At 50.4% G+C, this 21,303-nt stretch overlaps 1 protein-coding gene across 6 annotated transcripts in view; it reads right to left on the bottom strand.

Moving 5' to 3' along the window:
- PFKFB3 (6-phosphofructo-2-kinase/fructose-2,6-biphosphatase 3) overlaps positions 1–21,303 on the bottom strand; it is an 88,732-nt gene that overhangs the window by 29,269 nt on the left and 38,160 nt on the right. The window contains exon 1 of one of the 6 annotated variants that reach the window (XM_004049028.5): positions 2,208–2,759. The exons of 3 other annotated variants lie outside the window; for them this stretch is intronic. In XM_004049028.5, coding sequence (XP_004049076.1) covers positions 2,208–2,283 — 76 coding nt within the window. In that variant the 5' untranslated portion in view covers positions 2,284–2,759. Of the gene's footprint in view, positions 1–2,207; positions 2,760–21,303 lie in introns of those variants that run through there. 2 more of the 6 variants (XM_019034835.4, XM_019034836.4) reach the window with 2 other exon arrangements.

Genomic DNA, 21,303 nt, shown 5'->3' with positions numbered 1-21,303 from the left:
TTAGCTGGGCATGGCGGCATGCGCCTGTAATCCCAGCTTCTCGGGAGACTGAGGCACGAGAATCGCTTGAAACCCGGAGGCAGAAGTTGCAGTGAGCCGAGATCGCACCACTGCACTCCAGCCTCGGTGACAGAGTGAAACGCCATGTCAAAAAAAAAAAAAAAAGGAAGAAAGAAAAACCCACCCAATGTCCCAAATGCCATTAGAGAATCGAGGGAGGGTGTCAGGAAAGATACCAAATAGAAATACCTTCTTCCCTCCATTCCAGTAAGAGTTAAATGTGACTATATAAACTGAGAAAGACACCACCACTTGAAATACGGATGTGAGATACCCAGGCTGCGGATCTTTTTACAAGAAGGAATGTGTCTGAGACTATACCTCAAAGCCACACAGGAGGATACCAGCAGTAGGCGGGACAAAAGAATTAATCCATTGGCTTTAGCCAAATTCCCACCCTCCAGCTCTGAATGATTCTGACAGGGATTCTTAGGCAAATCTCTCACTGCGTGCGAGACGTGCAGGTGGATGGGGTCTAATGGATCAGGATCCAAGCCTGGAGGGAGGACGCCTTGGTGCACGCTGGAGTTCTCAAGATCACAACTGAGCTGATGCCAACAGATCTCAGAGCCCTGGAAGTCACGGGACACTCCTCCCAGACCCGTGGGCATTCGTATACAATCACATGTATTTACATATGTGGGACTAGCGTCCAATGCAGTTTACAAAGTGCTATAGAGATAATACTTGCTTTATGCAAAAGTTGTTTCTGCATTTGGCTTTGGCCAAACCTCCCTGGGGATTTAAGAGCTGCATTCCACTCCACTTACAGGTTTTACGCAAAGACAAGAGAACCATGGGCCACCCCAGTTGAAGCGCATCTGACAGGGCTGGGCAACACACCCACATCCCCCAGTCCTGGGCTACCTCACAAAGAGGGGGAACAAGACCTCTCCTGAGGGCTACCCCAGAACCCTGAAGTCCAGCAGGGTGGATCTGCTGACGTCCCCACCCAGGGCACACCATGGGGGTGGGTGTGGGGAGAGGGGCAGGTCTGGACGAGGCCGGTGATTCAGACCGGGCAGGGCTCCAGAAGAGCTGTCAAGTCCCGCGGGGGCCGTCCTAAGAAACGTAGTAGCCGGGCAACCCTGCCTGCCAGCCGCCTGCGCTCAGGCGCCTTCGGATGACCCGAAGCCACCTCGAGAGTTTGCACCTGGATCCCACGGTCACTACTCAGGCTACGACCTGACCTGGGCAAAACCGCACCAGGCGGCTCCCTGTCCAGCCCATGGGAGCCGGGGCGCATTACCTGGAGAGGCAGCGTCGCCTCTCTGCGCTGCCCACCCGCCCTTTTCCGCGGCGGCGCTCCGCAGCTGAGGTGGAGCTCAAGGTAACCCTCTCCCAAGCGATCGCTGGTGGCGGGGGCGGCGACCGGCGGGGCAGGGTACTGCCAGCCAATTCCGAGCACCGGGGAGTGCGTGCGCCCGGGGCGCGTGGAGCAGCACCAACCGTGCACTCACCAACCCACCGACCCTCCCCAAAGCCGAGGACACAGGCGTGGCTCCAGGTGGCTCTCCTGGCGCCCCCAGCACGGGCGCCCCCATGGCACTGGAGATGCACGGAAAAGAGAGAGAAGGAGAGAGAAAGAGATAAAAGCAGAAAGAAACAGAGTGGGAGAGGAAGGAGGTAGAAACAGAGACATACATATCGAAAGAGAAAACAGGACACAGAAATAGGTTACTAAGTGAAGCGAGGGGATAGGAATGCATAGCAAGGAGGGAGAGGAGATGGAAACATGCAGGGAGAGGAGATCCGGACGGTGGAAAGGGGCGGAGGCGCGAGCGGCCGGGTCCCTGGGCTGCGCTCCGGCCACGGCCGCCCGAGACGGGTGTCGGGGACAGGGATCGCGGAGGATGTGGATCCCCTCCCTGGCCTGCCCAGGCGCGCGCGTCCCTCCGTCTCGGCGTACGCAGCCCCAGCCGGGCGCACTCGCCGTTTCCGGGCCGGCGGGGCAGCCACGGGGACAAGGGCCACAGCGCCCCCGCCGCCCGGCCAAGGACGCGCAGCCCGCGCCTCCGCCCCGCCCCGCCGGCGCGACCCGCACGGGCGCGCCCCCCGCAGAGGGGCGTCGGCACAAAGCCGCCCCACACAATGGCCCGGCCCCGCGCAGCGCGCCCTGCAACCCGGCTCCGCGCAGCTGCACTCACATCTGGGCAACGAGGGCCTGTGGTCCACGGGCACCCAAATCTTCTGCACTCGGCTCTGCGTCAGTTCCAACGGCATCTTCGCGGCTGCGCCCGACGGTCCGCCTCCCGGGGCCGAGATCCCGACGCTGGCAGGAGAGCGGCCGCCGACCCCCGGAACAAAGGAGGAGAGGGGGGCGTGCGCCGGCGCGCGGCCGGGCGTTTCCTGCGCTGCCAGGGGAAACGTGCTTTGGGCTAAGTTCCGGACCCTCGCCTGTGGGGGGCTCGACGTGTGCTGCGAGGGTAGCGAGGCTGGGGATGCCCGGCACGGCCGGCTCGTCCGCTCGGAAAGCTCTGGGATGCTCGGGCGCAGTGACAGCCGCGCTCTCGCCACCAGGCCCTGCCGCTCGCCTCCTCTCCGGCTTGGCTGGGATGCCCCGCGCACCGCCGGCTTTTAAAGAGTCCGGGCTGGCCGCAGACGTGTACGTCAGCCTCGGGGCGGGCCGCATTCCTTGGGTCCCAGCCCCCTTCCACGTGGGGAGGAGGGTGGGCGAGCCGGGAGGCAGCCTGCGAGCTCCCCCTGCGGGCCGGCGACGGCGGTGCACCAGCTCCTGCCGCCCTGCCCCGGGCCTGGAGCGCGCCCAGCCCTGCTGAAGGGTCCTGGCTGCTGTTATCCCCCGTCCCGTTGTCCCCTCGGGACGTCTGGCACAGCTTCCCCGACTAATTCCGGCCCCTCACCTCAACTGTGCTGGCCGGGAGGAGAGCAGCGACGCAGTCCTGCCCAGTGTAGACCGTGGACCCCGCAGCCGAATCCCTTGGGAAGCTGCTTAAAGTGCATCCTACCAATGCAGCTCCTTTAGGGCCATGGAGCCCCAATACTCTGCATTCCTAACACGAGCTGTGGGGCAGGCGCAGTCCAGGTAAGGACATGGGCCAGGCTGCTCCTTGATAATACCCGTGAGCCCATCCCCCGCCACGACCCGGGCGACCCGCGGGGAGGAGGCTTCCCTGATCCTCCCACCTCACCTTGTCCACTTTCCTGAATCCCTTAGAAACCTGGACTTGAACTGAGCCTTGCTCCCCTCCCCTAGCCCAAAGACTGGGAACCTTGAGAGGCCTGCCGTGCTGGGTACGAGGAGGGGGCGGGAAAGCCCCGGGGAGCTGGACTGAAGTGGACTGGGGCTGGGGGCAGCTGGCATCTGGTTTTCACACTCACCATGTACACCATTCAATAAACCTTTACCGCCCCGAGTAGAAGAATGAATAAAACTAGACCCATTTCGATCTGCAATTCATTACCTAAGTCGAGGGAAAACTATTGGGGGCGGCCCCTTATTATGCAGACCCCTAAAATTCACTCCGTTATCCTGCACACCCTGCAGCTCTGCCTCCCCACTTTTTGGTGCATGCGTGCCCCGTCTCCTTTCCCGGCCCTCGCAGTTTGCACCAGCTCGCGACTTGTGACAGTCGTGCAGTCAGGTCAGAGGCGTGCGGGGAAGATCTGGGCTGCTTTTGGTTGGGAACCGCCGCCCGCGCCGGGACGGATGTAATTTTTGCAAACGAAGCCTCAGTACAGGAGCGCTGCGCCGCCTTGCAGAGAGGTGCACACTTAGCGCTGAGGCTGGGCTGTGATTGGAGGGAAGGCGGCGCTCGCTGAAACCTACACCGCGGCGGAAAAGTCTGCGCAGAGGCTGCCACACGTCGCTCACGTCCCGCATGCTCCACAGGGAGGGCGCCCGCGCCCAGGCGGCGACCGGGGCTGCTCCCGCCCCGCGCGCCCGCCCCACCCGGGCCTCCACTCCTCCCGACCCGCCGCCTGCCGAGGGGCCCCGGAACGCGCAACATCGGCCACCTGGCCTGTGCCCCGCCACCCTCCCCCACGCCTCGACCCCCACTCCCCCTCCCGCCTCGACCCCCACTCCGGCACCCCGCCCCCCGCGCCGCCCTCTCAGAGCCCCTGTTCCCGCGACAGCTTTGCTGACGGTCTGGTTTCCGCGCTCTGGCGGCTGTTCAGAAACCCGATGCGTTGCATTTGGACTTGTTTTCTGCAGTGGGAGCACATGCCAGAGGCGACACCCTAAACGCCCAGGGGAGAGTCCCACTCCACTCCTGAAATAAGAGTGGGCTGACCCGAAGAGGGAAACAGCAGGCAGCGAGCGCCCGCGCCACCGGGACGAGTTCCCGCCCTGGGGTTCGCGGGGGTCGGGGAGGGCTGTAGGCTGTGCGCGGGGAGAGCGGCTGCACCCCTGCAAAGGCCGCCCGCGGTTCCTGGGGAATGACGGTGCACCTGCGCGCCCGCTGCTTGCCCACCGATTTTGCACACGTACAGGCCAGGCAAGCGGACCAGGGGGCCTTCTTCCACACTCCCTACAAGCTTGCAAACACTGCTGGTTTCAGCTCACAGGGAGAGCAGAGAGACGGCGTCTGCCCCAGCAGCGGCACATCATTCATCTCTTGACCTAGATAACGCATCTGACAGCGGTCAGCTCTTAGGGCACAGGGAGTTGATGTCCCGGAGGTCCAGCTGAACTTTCGCAGACCGGGCACTTTTCCTGTCTGTCAATAACGCGTTGCGAGTCTAGAGGGAAGACTATGTTCTTCCCCCATTCGCCTCCTGCACTTGCTCTGCAGCAGGCAAAAGGAAGTTAACTCAATCTCCGCCCCCCACCCGCCCCCCGCTCCTTACATCTAAGTGCAAACTGGGAGTGCGTGGGAGCAAGGACGAATGCACACCTGTTTTTGTTTTTGTTTTTTTAATGGCCAGCTAGAACTCCTGGCAGCCTTTACAGCCCTAGGTAAGTTAGGGTAGAGCCGTCATGAGAGATGAAACTGCTTCACTACAAAATCACTTATAAACAACCCAACTGCAACTGTATTCTGGTAATTTACTGGTTCCGAGGAGTTTGGACATCCTCCTAACTCATTCCCTAGCTCTGCTAATGCCCCATCTTCACCCCAAATGTCCAACTAGGGCTTGGCCAACTTCCCTCCTACTAACCTGGGTATCACAAAGGCGGCCCTTCAGAAAACGCTCCCAATAACGTAAATGTTCCTCTAATACGATGATTCTTTTACAGCTACAATAACACCAAGGCTAGCGCAGATTGATGATTTCTCCTAGGTCATGGTCCTAGAAACTATGAAAGATAGAAGGAAACTTCAAGACTACCTAGTCAACCCCACTTGCTTTATGGGAAGAAGTAAAGGGAGTTGAGATTAGAGTAGTCAAGGAACCAGGTCAGAGATCAAAGAAGAAAGCCAATTAGGAGCAGAGTTTGCTGGGGGTTTTGTTGGTTTGTTTTTGTTTTTCCCTTCGGCTTGACACGGATGCAGATAGACAGCTCCCTAGGAGACTCATTATAGGGCCACCCTAACCCCAGGGTGCTGAGTGGAATCCTAATTTAGCAGCCAATCAGGCTGTGATTCAGACTCACCTAGAACAATTGAGCTGTTTGGGAAGGAAAGGTCAGAGAAGGACCTTCCGTGAGTAGAATGAGACATTAGCAGGGCAATTATTGAAAATGATCCTGGCCAGTGCAGTGGCTCGCACCTGTAATCCCAGCACTTTGGGTGGCTCAGGTGGATGGATTGCTTGAGCTCAGGAGTTAAGAGACCAGCCTGGGCAACATGAAACCCCATCTCTGCAAAAAAAAAAAAAAAAATTAAAAAATACCTGGGCATGATGGCTCGCACCTGTGGTCCCAGTTATTTTGGAGACTGAGGTGGGAGGATCACCTGAGCCCAGGAGGCAGAGGTTGCAGTGAGCTGTGATTGCACCATTGCACTCCAGCCTGGGTGACAGAGTGAGACCCTGTCGCAAAAAAAGAAAAAAAAAAAAAAGCAAGTGCCTGGTGAGGTGCTCACATAGCTGAATTCACTGAGCTCGGTCCAGCCTTGAGAGGACAGTGGAGTGGTTTTTCTCCAGGATCACCTTTGTTCCCACACTTCTGTGCCAGCCAATGTCATCTAACTCCTACCAGTGCTTCCAAATGCTGCTGTAACAACAAACACAAGCAACTGCATTTCCGTGATCCTGTGCCAGCCATAGCCAGGTTAAAACGTTCAAACCAAGCTAGGACCTACCCGCTGCCCCAGAGAGAGTGAGAGAGGTGACAAGCATGGTAGGCTGGGAGCAATCAGAAGTTGCTCATTAGACACCAAGTGTCACTATTTGCTCTTGAGAAAAATCCCACGTATGAGGGAGAGAAGTGAGACACCAAACAAAACACTGAAACAAACCCTTCCATCATCACCAGCCAAAGACACGGGGAGGGGGCTCTTACTTCAATAAATTATTTGTAACTCACACATGATTGAGAACAGAGACTGAGACTATCCACACAATGTCATGTTGGGGGTTCGAAAAACCAATTCATAACATGCACATAGATGTTTATACCAGCTTTATTCGTAATTGTTAAAACACGGAAACAACCAAGATGTCCTTTGGTAGGTAAATGGATAAACTATGGAACATCCAAACAATGGAATATGATTCCGTTCTAAAGAGAAATGAGCTATCAAGTCATGAAAAGACATGGAGAGGCCAGGTGCGGTGGCTCACGCCTGTAATCCCAGCACTTTGGGAGGCCAAGGTGGGCAGATCACTTGACGTCAGGAGTTCGAGACCAGCCTGGCCAACATGGCAAAACCTCGTCTTTACTAAAAATACAAAAATTAGCTGGGTGTGGTGGTACACACCTGTAATCCCAGCTACTCGGGAGGCTGAGGCACAAGAATCACTTGAACCCAGGAGGTGGAGGTTGCAGTGAGCCAAGATTGTGCCACTGCACTCCAGCCTCAGTGACAGAGCGAGACTCTGTCTCAAAAAAAATTATTATTTTTCTACAAATATCATATATTTTTCTCCAATCTAGTGGACTTAGTGTCTCATTAAGTGGATGTGAGGAGAATACACAGCAGCCATAGCCTGGCTCTGGGTGAAGTGACTCAAATTGCTCAACTTAAGTCCCGGCAAACCCTCCAGTAAGTTTCCATTTCTCTCTGCCCCGACCCTGTCACTCCAGCTCCTGTGGGCATTTCCTTTTCTTTTCTTTTTCTTTTTTTTTGAGACGGAGTCTCGTGCTGTCACCCTGGTTGGAGTGCAGTGGTACCATCTCAGCTTACTGCCACCTCCGCCTCTCAGGTTCAAGCGATTCTCCTGCCTCAGCCTCCTGAGTAACTGGTATTACAGGCTTGTGCCATCATGCTCGGCTAAATTTTTTTGTATTTTTAGTAGAGACGGCATTTCACCGTGTTGGCCAGTCTGGTCTTGAACTCCTGACCTCAGATGATTTATCTAAGTAAATTGTTCCAGAAAATAGAAAAGAATAAAAGCAACTCTAGTCATTTCTGAGGCTAGCATAACCTTGATTGGTAAAACAAAAAGTAAAAGAAAAGGAAATTTTAAGTTCATTTTATTTATGACAGACAGAGATATAAGATTCCTATGTAAAATATTAGATCGTGAGAGCCAATCATATACAGTTGACCTTGAACAACACATTTGAATCACACAGGTACACCTACTTTCTCCTGCCTCTGCCACCCTTGAGACAGCAAGGCCAACCCCCTTTTCCTCCTTCCCAGTCTACTCAACATGAAGACGACAGAGAGGAAGACCTTTATGAGGATTCACTTCCACTTAAGGAATAATGAATATGTTTTATCTTCGTTAAAAAAAAAAAATAAAAGATGTGGAGGATGGCTTGAGCTTTTTGTGTATTTCTCAAAAGTTTTAAGATGTCCTAATTTATTGGTCAAGCAAAAGAGGAAGAAAAGAAATACAGTCATGTGTTGGCTAATGATGGGGATATGTTCTGAGAAATGCATCACTAAGCAATTCTGTCATTGTGCAAACATCACAGAGTGAACTTACACAAACCTAGATGGCAGAGCCTACTACACATCTAGGCTACATGGTATAGCCTGTTGCTCCTAGGGTACAAACCTGTACAGCATGTGACTCTACGGAATACTGTAGGCAACTGTAACACAATGGTAGGTATTTGTATATCTAAACATAGAAAATGTACTGTAAGGCCGGGTGCTGTGGCTCACACCTGTAATCCCAGAACTTTGGGAAGCCGAGGTGGGTGGATCATCTGAGTTCAGGAGTTCGAGACCAGCCTGACCAACATGGTAAAACTACTAAAAGTACAAAAATTAGCTGGGCATGGTGGCGGGGACCTATAATCCTAGCTACTTGGGAGGCTGAGGCAGGACAATCGCTTGAACCTGGGAGGCAGAGGCTGCAGTGAGCCGAGATCACGCCACTGCACTCCAGCCTGGGGGACAGAGCAAGACTCCGTCTCAAAAATAATAATAATAATAATAAGTACAGTAAAAATGCAGTATAAAAGATTAAAACAAGCCAGGTACAGTGGCTCAGGCCTGTAATCCCAGCACTTTGGGAGCCTGAGGTGGGGAGGATTGCTTAAGGACAGGGATTTGAGACCAGCCTGGGCAACATAGCAAGACTCCATCTGTGATGGTGAATACTGAGTGTCAAGATGATTGGATTGAAAAATCCTGGGTGTGCCTGTGAGGGTGTTGCCAAAGGAGATTAACATTTGAGTCAGTGGACTGGGAGAGGCAGACCCACCCTCCGTCTGGGTGGGCACCATCTAATCAGCTGCCAGCAGGGCCCGAACAAAAGCAGGCAGAAGACCGTGGAAAGACTAGACTGGCTTAGTCTCTGCGCCTACATCTTTCTCGTGTGCTGAATGCTTCCTGCCCTCAAACATCAGACTCCAAATTCTTCAGCTTTGGGACTCTCGGACCTTTGATCACAGACTGAAGGCTGCACTATTAACTTCCCACTTTTGAGGTTTTGGGACCTGGACTGGCTTCCTTGCTCCTCAGCTTGCAGACGTCCTATTGTGGACCTCACCTTGTGATCGTGGGAGTCAATGCTCCTTAATAAACTCCCCTTATATATACATCTATCCTATTAGTTCTGTCCCTCTACAGAACCCTGACTAATCCACCATCTCTACAAAAAATAATACAAAAAATTAGCCGGGTGTGGTGGCAGGTGCCTGTGGTCCCAGCTACTTGGGAGGCTGAGGTGGAAGAATTGCTTGAACCGGGAGGTGGAGGCTGCAGTGAGTTGTGATCGCACCACTGCACTCCAGCCTGGGAGACAGAGCGAGACTCCATCTCAAAAAAAAAAAAAAAAAAAAAAGAGGCAAGCTCACGAGGCAGCACCCTGCTGCCCGTGCTGTCTCATGTGCCTTGGCTCTCAATATCTCTCCCGCCCTCTCCCCCGAATAGTGTTTGTCCTTATGAAAGCAAAAGAGGAAGGAGAGCCAGAAAGCTTGATTCTGGGAAATTCCTCTCAAAGTCTCGAAAACAAGGGGAGGGGTAGAGTAGAAAAAGAGCAGGATGTTGGAACCCGCAACCTTGCCACATTAAGTAGTGACGGGCCTCACCTCCCCAAAGGAGATCACCATCTGCCATGAGAATAAGTGAATGGAAAATGGACTGAGAAACTCACGTATCACACCACCTTGGCTCTGCCAGAGCAGCCAGGACAGTAGCCCGGATTCTCCCTTCTCTGCCTCGCCACACACAATGGCCCCTAACTCCCACCTACCTTCTCCCCCAAGAGAATTCTGCGGGGAGCCCCCCCGAATACTCTCTGCTGGCAGTTGTGATCCTCCTGGAAGTGAACCACGTTTATCTGCATTCTCTTACCAGTTTGCTTGGTGACTCAGTCTCCCTGGGTACACTGCCAAAACCAACTTCTAGAGGAAAGTCTGAGTCCTGGGCCGCAGTGACCCCATGCAGACCTGGCCAGCCACCTAGGAGGCATGTCAGGGTTGCAGGGGCCCTTGAACACTTGGATCTTGCTTGTTTTCATGCTAAGCCATGGAACTATGTCCTAGAACATGAGTAGCTTTGTTTCTTGCCAGACAATTTCTCAGTATTGTGCAGACCCAGACACAACAAGATGAAGAAAACTCTTCATCTGTGAGGCCCAGATAAACCCGATGGAACAGCCCTGGGCAAAGCCCCATTCAGGGTAGGGGAAACACGGCCACTACTAATCCCTAAACCACCCCGCCCCATGTCTCCTCTCTAAGGGTCTTCTATGACCCTGACACCACCTTCTTCCAAATCGTGGATGAAAAAGGAACAGGAGGCGAGCACAGTGGCTCATGCCTGTCATCCCAGCACTTTGGGAGGCTGAGGCAGGCAGATCACTTCAGCTCAGGAGTTCGAGACCAGACTGACCAATGTGGTGAAACCCCATCTCTATAAAAATACAAAAATTAGCCAGGTGTGGTAAGAGGTGCCTGTAATCCCAGCTACTCGGGAGGCCAAGGCAGGAGAATAGCTCGAACCTGGGAGGCGGAGGTTGCAGTGAGCCGAGATTGCGCCACTGCATTCCAGCCTGGGTGATAGAGCAAGACTCAGTCTCAAAAAAAAGAAAGAAAAAAGCAAAGAAACAGGAGCAAAAGCCCATCCTTGCCATGAGGAGAGTGTTGGTGTTCTATGCCCTTCACAGAGTGAAGCTCTAAGTGCAGCACCAGGCAAACTGTGCAAAGGGACAAATCAGGGGGTCACTCCAAGGCTCTTGAAAGCTCTTGGGCCAGCTTCCCACTGAATCCACAAACCCCTGTTGAAGAGTCCTGGGATCCTCAGCTTAGACCTCTGGCTCTTTGGCTCCAAGCTGTTTGCTCCATTATTAGATGGCGCTACTGGCTAGAAGGACATTGCTTACACTAAGCTGAGTTGATCTTCCTGGAAATGCCCCCTTGTCTCTTTCTGTTGCTGCACATGGGTTAAGCCTGCATCCCCCTCCAACAACAGGTGCTCGCCCTTAAATGTTTGAAAGCAGCTGTCACGTCCCATTGAAACAGGCATCCTTCAGGCTAAGGAGCCCGCTCCTAGACTTTAGCGCAGCGGAAACATAGTTTTCAAAAGTCTATGCAATTCACTGAAGAGTGAGTTCATCTTGTGATGTCAAGAGCTGAATTAATCAGGGACTCAAGAAGCAATTCCAGGGAACCTCTGCATATCTAGGTTTAGAAACTCAACCGTGATGAACCAGGCTTGTCTTATCTCCAAAGCTTATCCAATAGGAATGGGAGGGCAAGACAGTGACTGCAGTATGTGGCTGGGGACGTGGCTTGGGAGTTAGGAACCCCAACCTGGTTTCTGACCCTCTCTACACCTGGTCTAGACCTCTGCTCCCTTATCTGTCTAAGCATCTCTTCCACTTCCCAAATGGCAGACACCGATGGTTCCCATTGTTCTCAATGAAATACAAATATTAATAGAAACTGTCAGGCCTCTGAGCCCAAGCTAAGCCATCATATCCCCAGTGACCTGCACATATACATCCAGATGGCCTGAAGCAACTGAAGATCCACAGAAGTGAAAATCGACTTAACTGATGATATTCCACCATTGTGATTTGTTTCTGCCCCAACCTAACTGATCAATGTACTTTGTAATCTCCCCCACCCTTAAGAAGTTTCTTTGTAATTCTCCCCACCCTTGAGAATATACTATGTGAGATCCACCCACTGCCCCCAAAACATTGCTCTTAACTCCACCGCCTATCCCAAAACCTATAAGAACCAATGATAATCCCATCACCCTTTGCTGACTCCTTTTTCGGACTCAGCCCGCCTGCACCCAGGTGAAATAAACAGCCTTGTTGCTCACACAAAGCCTGTTTGGCGGTCTCTCCACATGGACACATGAGACAGAAACCTGAGAGTAATCACTGGACTACAGGCAACTTAGAAACAGGGACAGCTGTTCATCTTTGAATCACCAGACCCTACCACAGTGTTCGACACGGAGAAGGTGTTCAATCTATGCTTGCTTAATGAATGAATGAATGTTTACCTTTGCAGCGATTCAACTAATGGATATATAATCCTTTTTTGTTTTGTTTTGTTTTGTTTTTTTGAGACAGGGTCTGGCTCTGTTGCCCAGACTGCAGTGCAGTGGTGCAATCACACAAACTCTAGTGCAGCCTAGAGTTTCTGGGCTCAAACTGTCCTCCCACTTCAGCCTCTGGAGTATCTGGGATTGTGGGTGCATGCCACCACACTCAACTAATTTCTATATTTTGTTTTTGTAGAGACGGGGGGGTCTCATTATGCTGCCCAGGCTGGTCTCAAACTCCTGGCCTCAAGCAAATCTCCTGCCTTTCAAAGTGATGGGATTACAGGCATAAGCCACCATGTCCAACCTCAATATATAATCCTAAGTAGGAGCGAGTACTGGTTCACATAAGAAGCTGGAAGCAACTTCCATAAATCCTGCAGGGTTCTGAGGTGGACAGACAGCCATTGACAGTAAAATCATCTGTAGAATGAGAACAGCAGCCCCATCTACCTCAAGAGGTCCTTACGAAGACCAAATTGGATATGAGCAAAAGCACTTTTGGAAAAACTATGAAGTATTAGGTTAACCAAACCCTGGATGCGCACTTTTTGTAACTGTGCAAGCCCACCCCAGATGTCTGAATAGATTCCCTCTGATCTTGGCTGCTCTATGATTTGGTCTTCACCCCTTGGTTTCCCCAGCAGATCAGTGACATCCCCCAACACACACACACACACACACACACACACACACACACACACACACACACACGGGTGAGGGGAAGAGTCAATGTCAAAACAACTGAGTTTCCTAACCCAGGACTGGGGAGAGCAGAAACTGGAACCCAGATCACGTTCTGCTGGGTATGGGAAGCATGCCCGGGTGACCCACAGGGGCCAGGCAAGGCCGGCTCATGACTGTAGTGTAAACACATGCCATGGAGCAACCCTAGGCTGGCAAGCCACAGCTGGCACCTCTCCCTGCTCTGTTCCCCTCATATTTCTTCCTTCTCCCAGTGGAAAACATCCTAAAAATAGAGCCAAATCAAGCCAAAAAAAAAAAAAAAGAAGAAAGAAAAAAAAAACGGGCAGGTTTTGGACAGCGATGCTTGCTGCTGACGAGATGTTAGGAAACCTCCCGGCTGGGCTGGATCAATGTGTAGGGTTCAAATGAGAGAATGGGACGGTCTGTCATCGCCAGTGTTGAGACTGGATCGTGTTCCCTTCTGTGTACTCCTCCTCAGAAAGCAGTGTGTGTGTGTGTGTGTGTGTGTGTGTGTGTGTGTGTGTGTGTGTGTATTGGGGAATGTCATTGACTCTGCTGGGTAAATCAAGGAGTGAAGGCCAAATCACAGAGTAGCCAAGATCAGAAGAAATCTATTCAGACATCTGGGGTGGGCCTGGATAGTTAAAAAAATATTCATCTAGTGATTGATTGAATACAGTTTTACCAAGAGTGCTTTTGCTCCTATCCAATTTGGTCTTCATAAACTCATCTACCCCCAGGGAACGGCGACCAGGGTGTCCGAGCCACCCGGACACCATCCCTACGAGAAATGGCTAAAGAGCGAGACAGGGAGAAGGAACAAGGCTGTGAGAGGAGTTAGAGCCACTGACGAAGGCGCGGGGGTTATCTTGCATCGCGTTGCTCCTCTGAACAGAAACCAGATGCTGATTTGAAGGTAGAAAGAGATGCCTTCTCTGTACAGTGGACAGCGGTGGGCCAGAGAGACGGCAAATGCAGCAGCCAGATCCTACCCGTCGAAACCATTCCAGAGGGACTTCCCCAACAGCTGCAAATCAAACTCGCTGGCTTCTGACTAGCCCTGGACGTAAGGATCCTGTGATTCTAGGGGGGGCCCGAGCCCCCATCCCAGCTCTACCTCTCAGCAACTCTGTGACTTTGCACAACACGCTGTCCTGCACCTCAAGTTCAGAATGATCTCGGGGTTCTCTGTGTAAAAGTCTCGGAGTCTAGAACTGCTACATTAAGTGAAACCGCTGATGGAACAGTTAGGCATACATTTGACCAAGTTGGGTAGTCCAGGGGCTAGGAGCCCTAGATTGGGTGGGACATTCCTTTGTCAAGACCCTTGGCACGCAGGTCTTGAGCGGTCCCTGCTGGTGGGGATTCAGAGTGTGATATGGGGTTCACACCCCAAGTAGAAATAGTTCTGTTTCAATTTCTAATTTCTTAATCAATCAACGTATTTTTAACAAATGTATCTTTAAATAATTTTCCTGTGGCAGCCTTCGGTGTTCGGCCACTTGACAGCTTGAAATAGATTTAATCTTTGTTATTTCGTATGTCATGTATACCCACAATTGATCACTGTTGAAAGACAGGAAGTTGGCTGGGTGTCGTGGCTCACCCTTGTAATCCCAGCACTTTGAGAGGCCGAAGAACTGGGAGGATCGCTTAAGCCCAGGAGTTCAAGACCAGCCTGGCCAATATGGAGAAACTCCATCTCTACAAAAACTACAAAAATTAGCTGGGCATGTTGGCGGATGCCTATAATCCCAGCTACTCAGGAGGCTGAGGCACCAGAATTCCTTGAACCGGGGAGGCGGAGGTTGCACTGAGCCAAGATCGCACCACTGCACTCCAGCCTGGGTGACAGAGCAAGACCCTATCTCCGAAATAAATAAGAGACAGGAAGCACAGAAAACCCTGATGTTGAAATAGAAGTTAATGGGAAGATGATGTGGATGTGTCAAGAAACACACGAGCCTATTCTAAAGGGTTCCCCACTGGCCAAATCTGGTACAATCTGTTTTGTTTTTTTTTTTTTTTTTTTTTTTTTGTAGGGATGGGGTCTCACGATGTTGCCCAGGTTGGTTTCAAATTCCCAGCCTCAAGCAGTCCCCCCTGCCTCAGTCTCCCAAAGTGCTGGATTATAGGCATGAGCCACTGCACCCAAAATCCTGTACAATGTGAACAACAAAATGAATAATGATAGTAATAGACTAAAACCCAGAGAAACATAGGAACCCATGACCCCACTCAACTGTGGATACAATGAATGAATGAATGCATGTAGGAGATGGGAAAGCTTTTCCTCGGAGTAGAATATCAACAAATAAGCATAGAAGGAACGACGGAACCTGTAGGTCATCCCTGGGTAATCACTGTAGGAATAATTGTTTCACACAAGAATCACCAAGTGGGCGGAAGCTTGATAACAAACAAGATATTTGCAGCCGGGCGTGGTGGCTCACGCCTGTAATCTCAGCACTTTGAGAGGCCAAGGCGGGTGGGTCACTTGAGGCCAGGAGTTTAAGACCAGCCTGGCCAACATGGTGAAACTCCATCTCCACTAAAAACACAAAAATTAGCTGGGCGTGGTCATGGGTGCCTGTAATCCCAGCTACTTGGAAGGCTGAGGCAGGAGAATCACTTGAACCCGGAAGGCAGAGGTTGCAGTGAGCCGAGATCACACCACTGCACACCAGCCTGGAGGACAGAGCGAGACTCCATCTCAAAAAAAAAATAAAAACAGATATTTGCAGAGACTCAAAATATCTCCCCACAGAATCCTTACTTATCACAAAGGGACAAAATAGTGACCATATAGTAGAGAAAACTGGCAGGCACCATCTTTAAACAAGTGATAAAGTTACCCTCAGGTCGGGCGTGGTGGCTCACGCCTGTAATCCCAGCACTCTGGGAGGCCGAGGCAGGTGGATCACTTGAGGTCAGGAGTTCGAGACCAGCCTGTCCAACATGGTGAAACCCCATCACTACTAAAAACACAAAAATTAGCTGGGCTTGGTGGTGCATGCCTGTAGTCCCAGCTACTCGGGAGGCTGAGGCAGGAGAATCGCTTGAACCTGGGAGGTGGTGGTTGTAGTGAGCAGAGATCGCGCCACTGCACTCCAGCCTGGGTGACAGAGCGAGACTGTCTTCCCCCCCCAAAAAAAAGTGAACCTCACCATCAGCAGTCTGGTCTGTGACAGGCACATCACTACTACTCGAGCATCCCTGCCAAACACACAGAACCTAAAGCTAATTAGGAAGAAGCAACAGATGGACCCAAGTTCTAAATATTCTTAAAAAATTCTAAAAAATAAGTGACCTTATTTTCTAAAAACTAAGGATATTCTAAAAAAATTAGGGATATTCTAAAAAATAAGTGACCTGACTCTGGAAGAGATACGTGCATACGTATGCCCATTGCAGCATCACTCACAATAGCAAACAGGTAAAGCAACCAAAGTGTCCATCGACAGATGGAATGCATGAGCCAAATGTGGAATTTACAGACAACTGAATATTAGCCTTAAAAAGGAAGGAAATCGCCAGGCGCGGTGGCTCCCGCCTGTAATCCTAGCACTTTGGGAGGCCAAGGCGGGCGGATCACGAGGTCAGGAGATCGAGACCATCCTGGCTAACATGGTGAAACCCCGTTTCCACTAAAAAATTTAAAAAAAAAATTAGCCGGGCAAGGTGGTGGGTGCCTGTAGTCCCAGCTACTAGGGAGGCTGAGGCAGGAGAATGGCGTGAACCTGGGAGGCGGAGCTTGCAGTGAGCCAAGATCGCGCCACTGCACTCCAGCCTGGGGGACAGAGCAAGACTCCGTCTAAAAAAAAAAAAAAAAAAAAAAAAAAAAATTGGAAGGAAATCCGTCACAGCTACACCAGAGGTCAACCTTAAGGACTTTTTGCTAAGCGAAGCACGCCAGATATAGAAAGAAAAACACCGTATGATTCCACTTACACAAGGTCACTACAAGAGATTCACAGAAACAGAAAGCAGAACGGGGGACGTCAGGGGCAGGCGGTGGGGGAAATTAGGAATTGTTGTTTATTGGATGCAGAGTTTCAGTTTTATAAGATGAAAAGGTTCTAGAGATCTATGGCACAATGGCGTGAATATATCTAACACTACTGAACTGTACACATTTTAAAGTGATTAAGATGGCAGATTTGGTGTCATACATTTTTATCGCATTTTAAACTTTTGAAAAAAAATGTTTAAAAAAAAATCAGTGCGTGCACTTTTCAAAAATACAAAGGCCATGAGAGGCAGCAAAGATTGAGGACACACTAGATGAAAGGCTTGTGAGCCTCGATGAAACCTTGAATCACTCTAAATGTTGTTCTTGATTTTGCTAAAGGTAAAGAGCAGTAGTGGGAAAATTGGTGAGACTTGAAGTTTGCGTATTAGATAACAAAACTGTATCAGTGTTGATATCCTGATTTCAATCATGATACTGTGCTTGTTTTGAGGAAATACACCCTGAAGTACTTAGGGACAAAAGGGCATCATGTCTGCGTCTAACTCTCAAATGGTTCAGAAAAAAAAATAGGGGCTGGGCATGACATATATTTCTCTCTGTCTTCAGACACACACACACACACACACACACACGTACACACATATATCCATATAAATATATTTTCTCTTCCTCTTTATGAGGCAGATATATATATATATGTAGGTAGGTAAATGGATGGATGGATAGATAGATAGATAGATAGATAGATAGATAGATACATAGAAACGGAGAGGGAGAGAATGATAAACAGAGTCACATGGTAACACTTGCAGAATCTAGGTGAGAGTGCTATGGAACACTTTGCACTATTTCTGCAACTTTTCTATTAAGTCTGGAATTATTTCAAAACAGCTAAAACTCAAAAATGTTAAAGTTCATGAGAAGTATAAATGCTAATAATTCTGCACATTCACCTCAAAAGGATGACCCTCAGTTTCGGAAGGTGCATACTTCTGAGCAAAATTCTTACCTTTTTAAAACCCATGGCAGCTAAAAATTCTATTTTGAATAAACAATGAATCAAGACATCACTAATATTTCAAACACCAATGCTGAAAGATAACGACAAATACATTTAATTTGACTTTCCATTTGCTGACAACAAAAGACCTGCCCAACGTGAAATGAGTAATTTGTAGAGACGCAGCCTAGAGCAGTTGTCCAAACTTCTCCCATCTCATCACTTACTGTACATGAGACAGCGTAATATAAACCACACTGCACCTGTTACACTATTTAAATACCAAGCTACTACTGGCAGTAAGACGAAGTGAGATAGGACAAAAAGGCCCTTGCCTTTTCACTTTTTTTTCTGAGACGGAGTATCACTCTGTGGCCCAGGCTGGAGTGCAGTGGTGCAATCTCAGCTCACTGCAACCCCCACCTCCCCGGTTCAAGCAATTCTCCTGCCTCAGCCTCCCAAGTAGCTGGGATTACAGGCACCCACCATCATGTCCAGCTATTTTTTTTTTTTTTTTAGTAGAAACAGGGATTCACCATGTTGGCCAGGCTGGTCTTGAACTCCCAACCTTCAGTGATCTGCCCGCCTTGGCCTCCCAAAGTGCTGGGATTACAGGTATGAGTCGCTGCGCCCGGCTGCCTTTTCACTTTCAAGACAACTTTTCAGAAGTCCATACCGCACTTCCACATTGGTCTCCCCGACCAGCTTCAGTCGTGGCGGCACACCTCCCCACAAATGCAGGGAGGCAACATAGCCTCTCAGCTGGGCAACTGCCTGGGATTCTGCACTGAGGAAGCAAGGAGAAGGGGTATTGGGGGATGCTAGCAGTCTCAGCCACAGTATCTTCTTCCTATAACATACTTTTTCAACAAGCACCTTCTAAAACATAGCCTTTTATTATAAAAAGAATGAAAAAAGGCTAGGTGCAGTGGCTCACACCTGTAATCCCAGCACTTTGGGAGGCTGAGGCGGGAGGATGGCTTGAGACCAGGAGTTTGAGACCAGCCTGGGCAGCATAGCAAGACCCCATCTCTACAAAAAATGAAAAATTGTTTAAGAGCGAGAAAAGATACTACACTTTGCAGCCAGACAAGACCATGATGTTTATACATTTAATCTCCAATCCACATACACAATGCCATTCTTGAAATGATCTGTGACAAATTCAGTTTCCCTTGATAACTAAATAGCATGTAGTAATAGTAAAAGAAAGGTGAAGGTGAATTTCACTTTATGTGGGGGCACTGTTCACTGGTATACCTGCGACCACTCCACACTGCTCAGCTGAATGAACCTTGATTGGCTAATGGGGGGAGACAGAGACTCCCAGTTTCAGAAAAAGTTATTTTCCATTCCATCCACAGGAATGAGTCATCACTGGGCCCATCTACCCCCTTTGCTGAGGATGCCACAGGATGTGGTCGTGTGATTAGTTCCATGGGGTTAAGCCACTGCTGATCCAGTATCCAGTTACTTACAGCCAAAAGCATCCCTAACTATTAAGTATATTATGAATATCATTAAAATGCTAATACAAACTTTCTAATTAGAATATTAATAATAAAATAAAAAACAAAATAGTTTTATTTCTAATCATTTCTCCATCATATACCACCGAAAACACCCCTCAATCACCTTCCTATTCTGGCCTTGCTCTATCTCTGACAGCCAGGGTCACCAGTAGTTCTACTGGGCCACCAAGGTTCCTGCTCTTCCCTGTCAGCAAGACTTTATACCACTGGGAGAGGGGCTCAAGTTCTTAAAACTGGAGGACGGGGGCCAGGCGCGGTGGCTCATGCCTGTAATCCCAGCACTTTGGGAGGCTGAGGCAGGTGGATCACCTGAGGTCAGGATTTCAAGACCAGCCTGGCCAACATGGCGAAACCCTGTCTCAACTAAAAATACAAAAATTAGCTGGGCATGGTGGTGGGTGCCTGTAATCCCAGCTACTCGGGAGGCTGAGGCAGGAAAATCGCTTGAACCCAGGAGGCAGAGGTTGCAGTGAGCCGAAATCTCACATTGCACTCCAGCCTTGGTGACAACAGTGAAACTCCATCTTAAAAAAAAAAAAAAAAAAAAGCGGGGAGGAAGTACTGATCTGATATAACTGGGTGAGGGCCTGAGTGCCAGGTAGTGACCCAGATGAGCCCCTGGCTGGACCACAGGTCCAGCAGCACCCAGTGGAAGAGGGGCGAGACCAGAGGTGAGCCGATGGGAGATGCTGGCGTCCCTCTGCCGTCTCCTCGCCCCCGCAGTGGCCTGTTGCTATGGTGTGTTCTCTCTATCCTTGTGAAAACGTGTTTTCAGAAAAGAATGTAAGCCTCATGTGAAGTTATCAATGACTGATAAACAGCTTAGTGGCTAACCCTCCTGCCACTGTGAGTAAGCGGATGAGTGGAACCAGCTCGGAACAGCCCACCCCAAGGGGCCTTGTAAAGAGATTACGGAGGAAGCCAGCAGTTCTTTCTGTAATCCGCCCCCAGCAGAGGGATCAAAGGAGAGGAGCAGAGAAAGAACTGAGAGTCCTTGTGGGCAGAGAGCGATGTGTCTCAAGGCCACAGAAGCCCTCGGGGGGTGTGCCGTGGTCACCGTAGTGCTTCTTCCTCTAGTGTCCTCATGGAAATAACTGGGCCTCCTGGTTATTTAAATCAGGGTTTTTGTGTCGGGTTTCAATAAATTGAGATCCAGGCTAACTTGCTAAATAATCTGGGGAGAGAAAAAGAGTGAACGTGCGAAGCTGACGGCTAAGTCTGACCATGGTGGAGATCAGTGGCTTTCAATACCTGTGGCACGTAAGAGCCATGAGGAAGGCCGGCAGGCTGGCTCACGCCTGTAGCCCCAACACCTTGGGAGGCCGAGACGGGAAGATCACTTGAGCCCAGGAGTTTGGGACCAGCCTGGGCAACACAGCTAAACACGCTCTCTTAAAAAAAAAAAAAAAAAAAAGGCCAGGCGCGGTGACTCACACCTGTAATTCCAGCACTTTGGGAGGCCGAGGCAGGTGGATCACCTGAGGTCAGGAGTTCGAAACCAGCCTGGCCAACGTGGTGAAGCCCCCGTCTCTACTGAAAATACAAAAATTAGCCAGGCACAGTGGTGGGAGCCTGTAATCCCAGCTCCTCAGGAGGCTGAGGCAGGAGAATCCTTGAACCTGGGAGGCAGAGGTTGCAGTGAGCCGAGATCACACCATTGCACTCCAGCCTGGGTGACAAGAGTGAGACTCCATCTCAAAAAATACAAAATAAAAAAAAGAATCACCAAGGAACTTCAAAACTACCCATTGTGTCAACCCCATCCCAGACCGATTAAACCAGAATTGCCAGGATGGGGCTTTTGGGGGTGCAATGTTTAAAAAGCTTCTCCAGGCCGGGTGTGGTAGCTCACACCTGTAATCCTAGCACTTTGTGGGGCTGAGGCAGGCAGATCACCTGAGGTCAGAAGCTCGAGACCAGGCTGGACAACATGGCGAAACCCCGCCTCTACTAAAAATACGAAAATTAACCAGGCGTGGTGGTGGGTGCCTACAATCCCAG

The sequence above is a fragment of the Gorilla gorilla genome, chromosome 8, assembly GCF_029281585.2.
Source record: "Gorilla gorilla gorilla isolate KB3781 chromosome 8, NHGRI_mGorGor1-v2.1_pri, whole genome shotgun sequence".
Classification (NCBI taxonomy): domain Eukaryota; kingdom Metazoa; phylum Chordata; class Mammalia; order Primates; family Hominidae; genus Gorilla; species Gorilla gorilla.
Note: the sequence above shows the minus strand (reverse complement) of the source record. Positions and strands in the feature narration are given on the sequence as shown.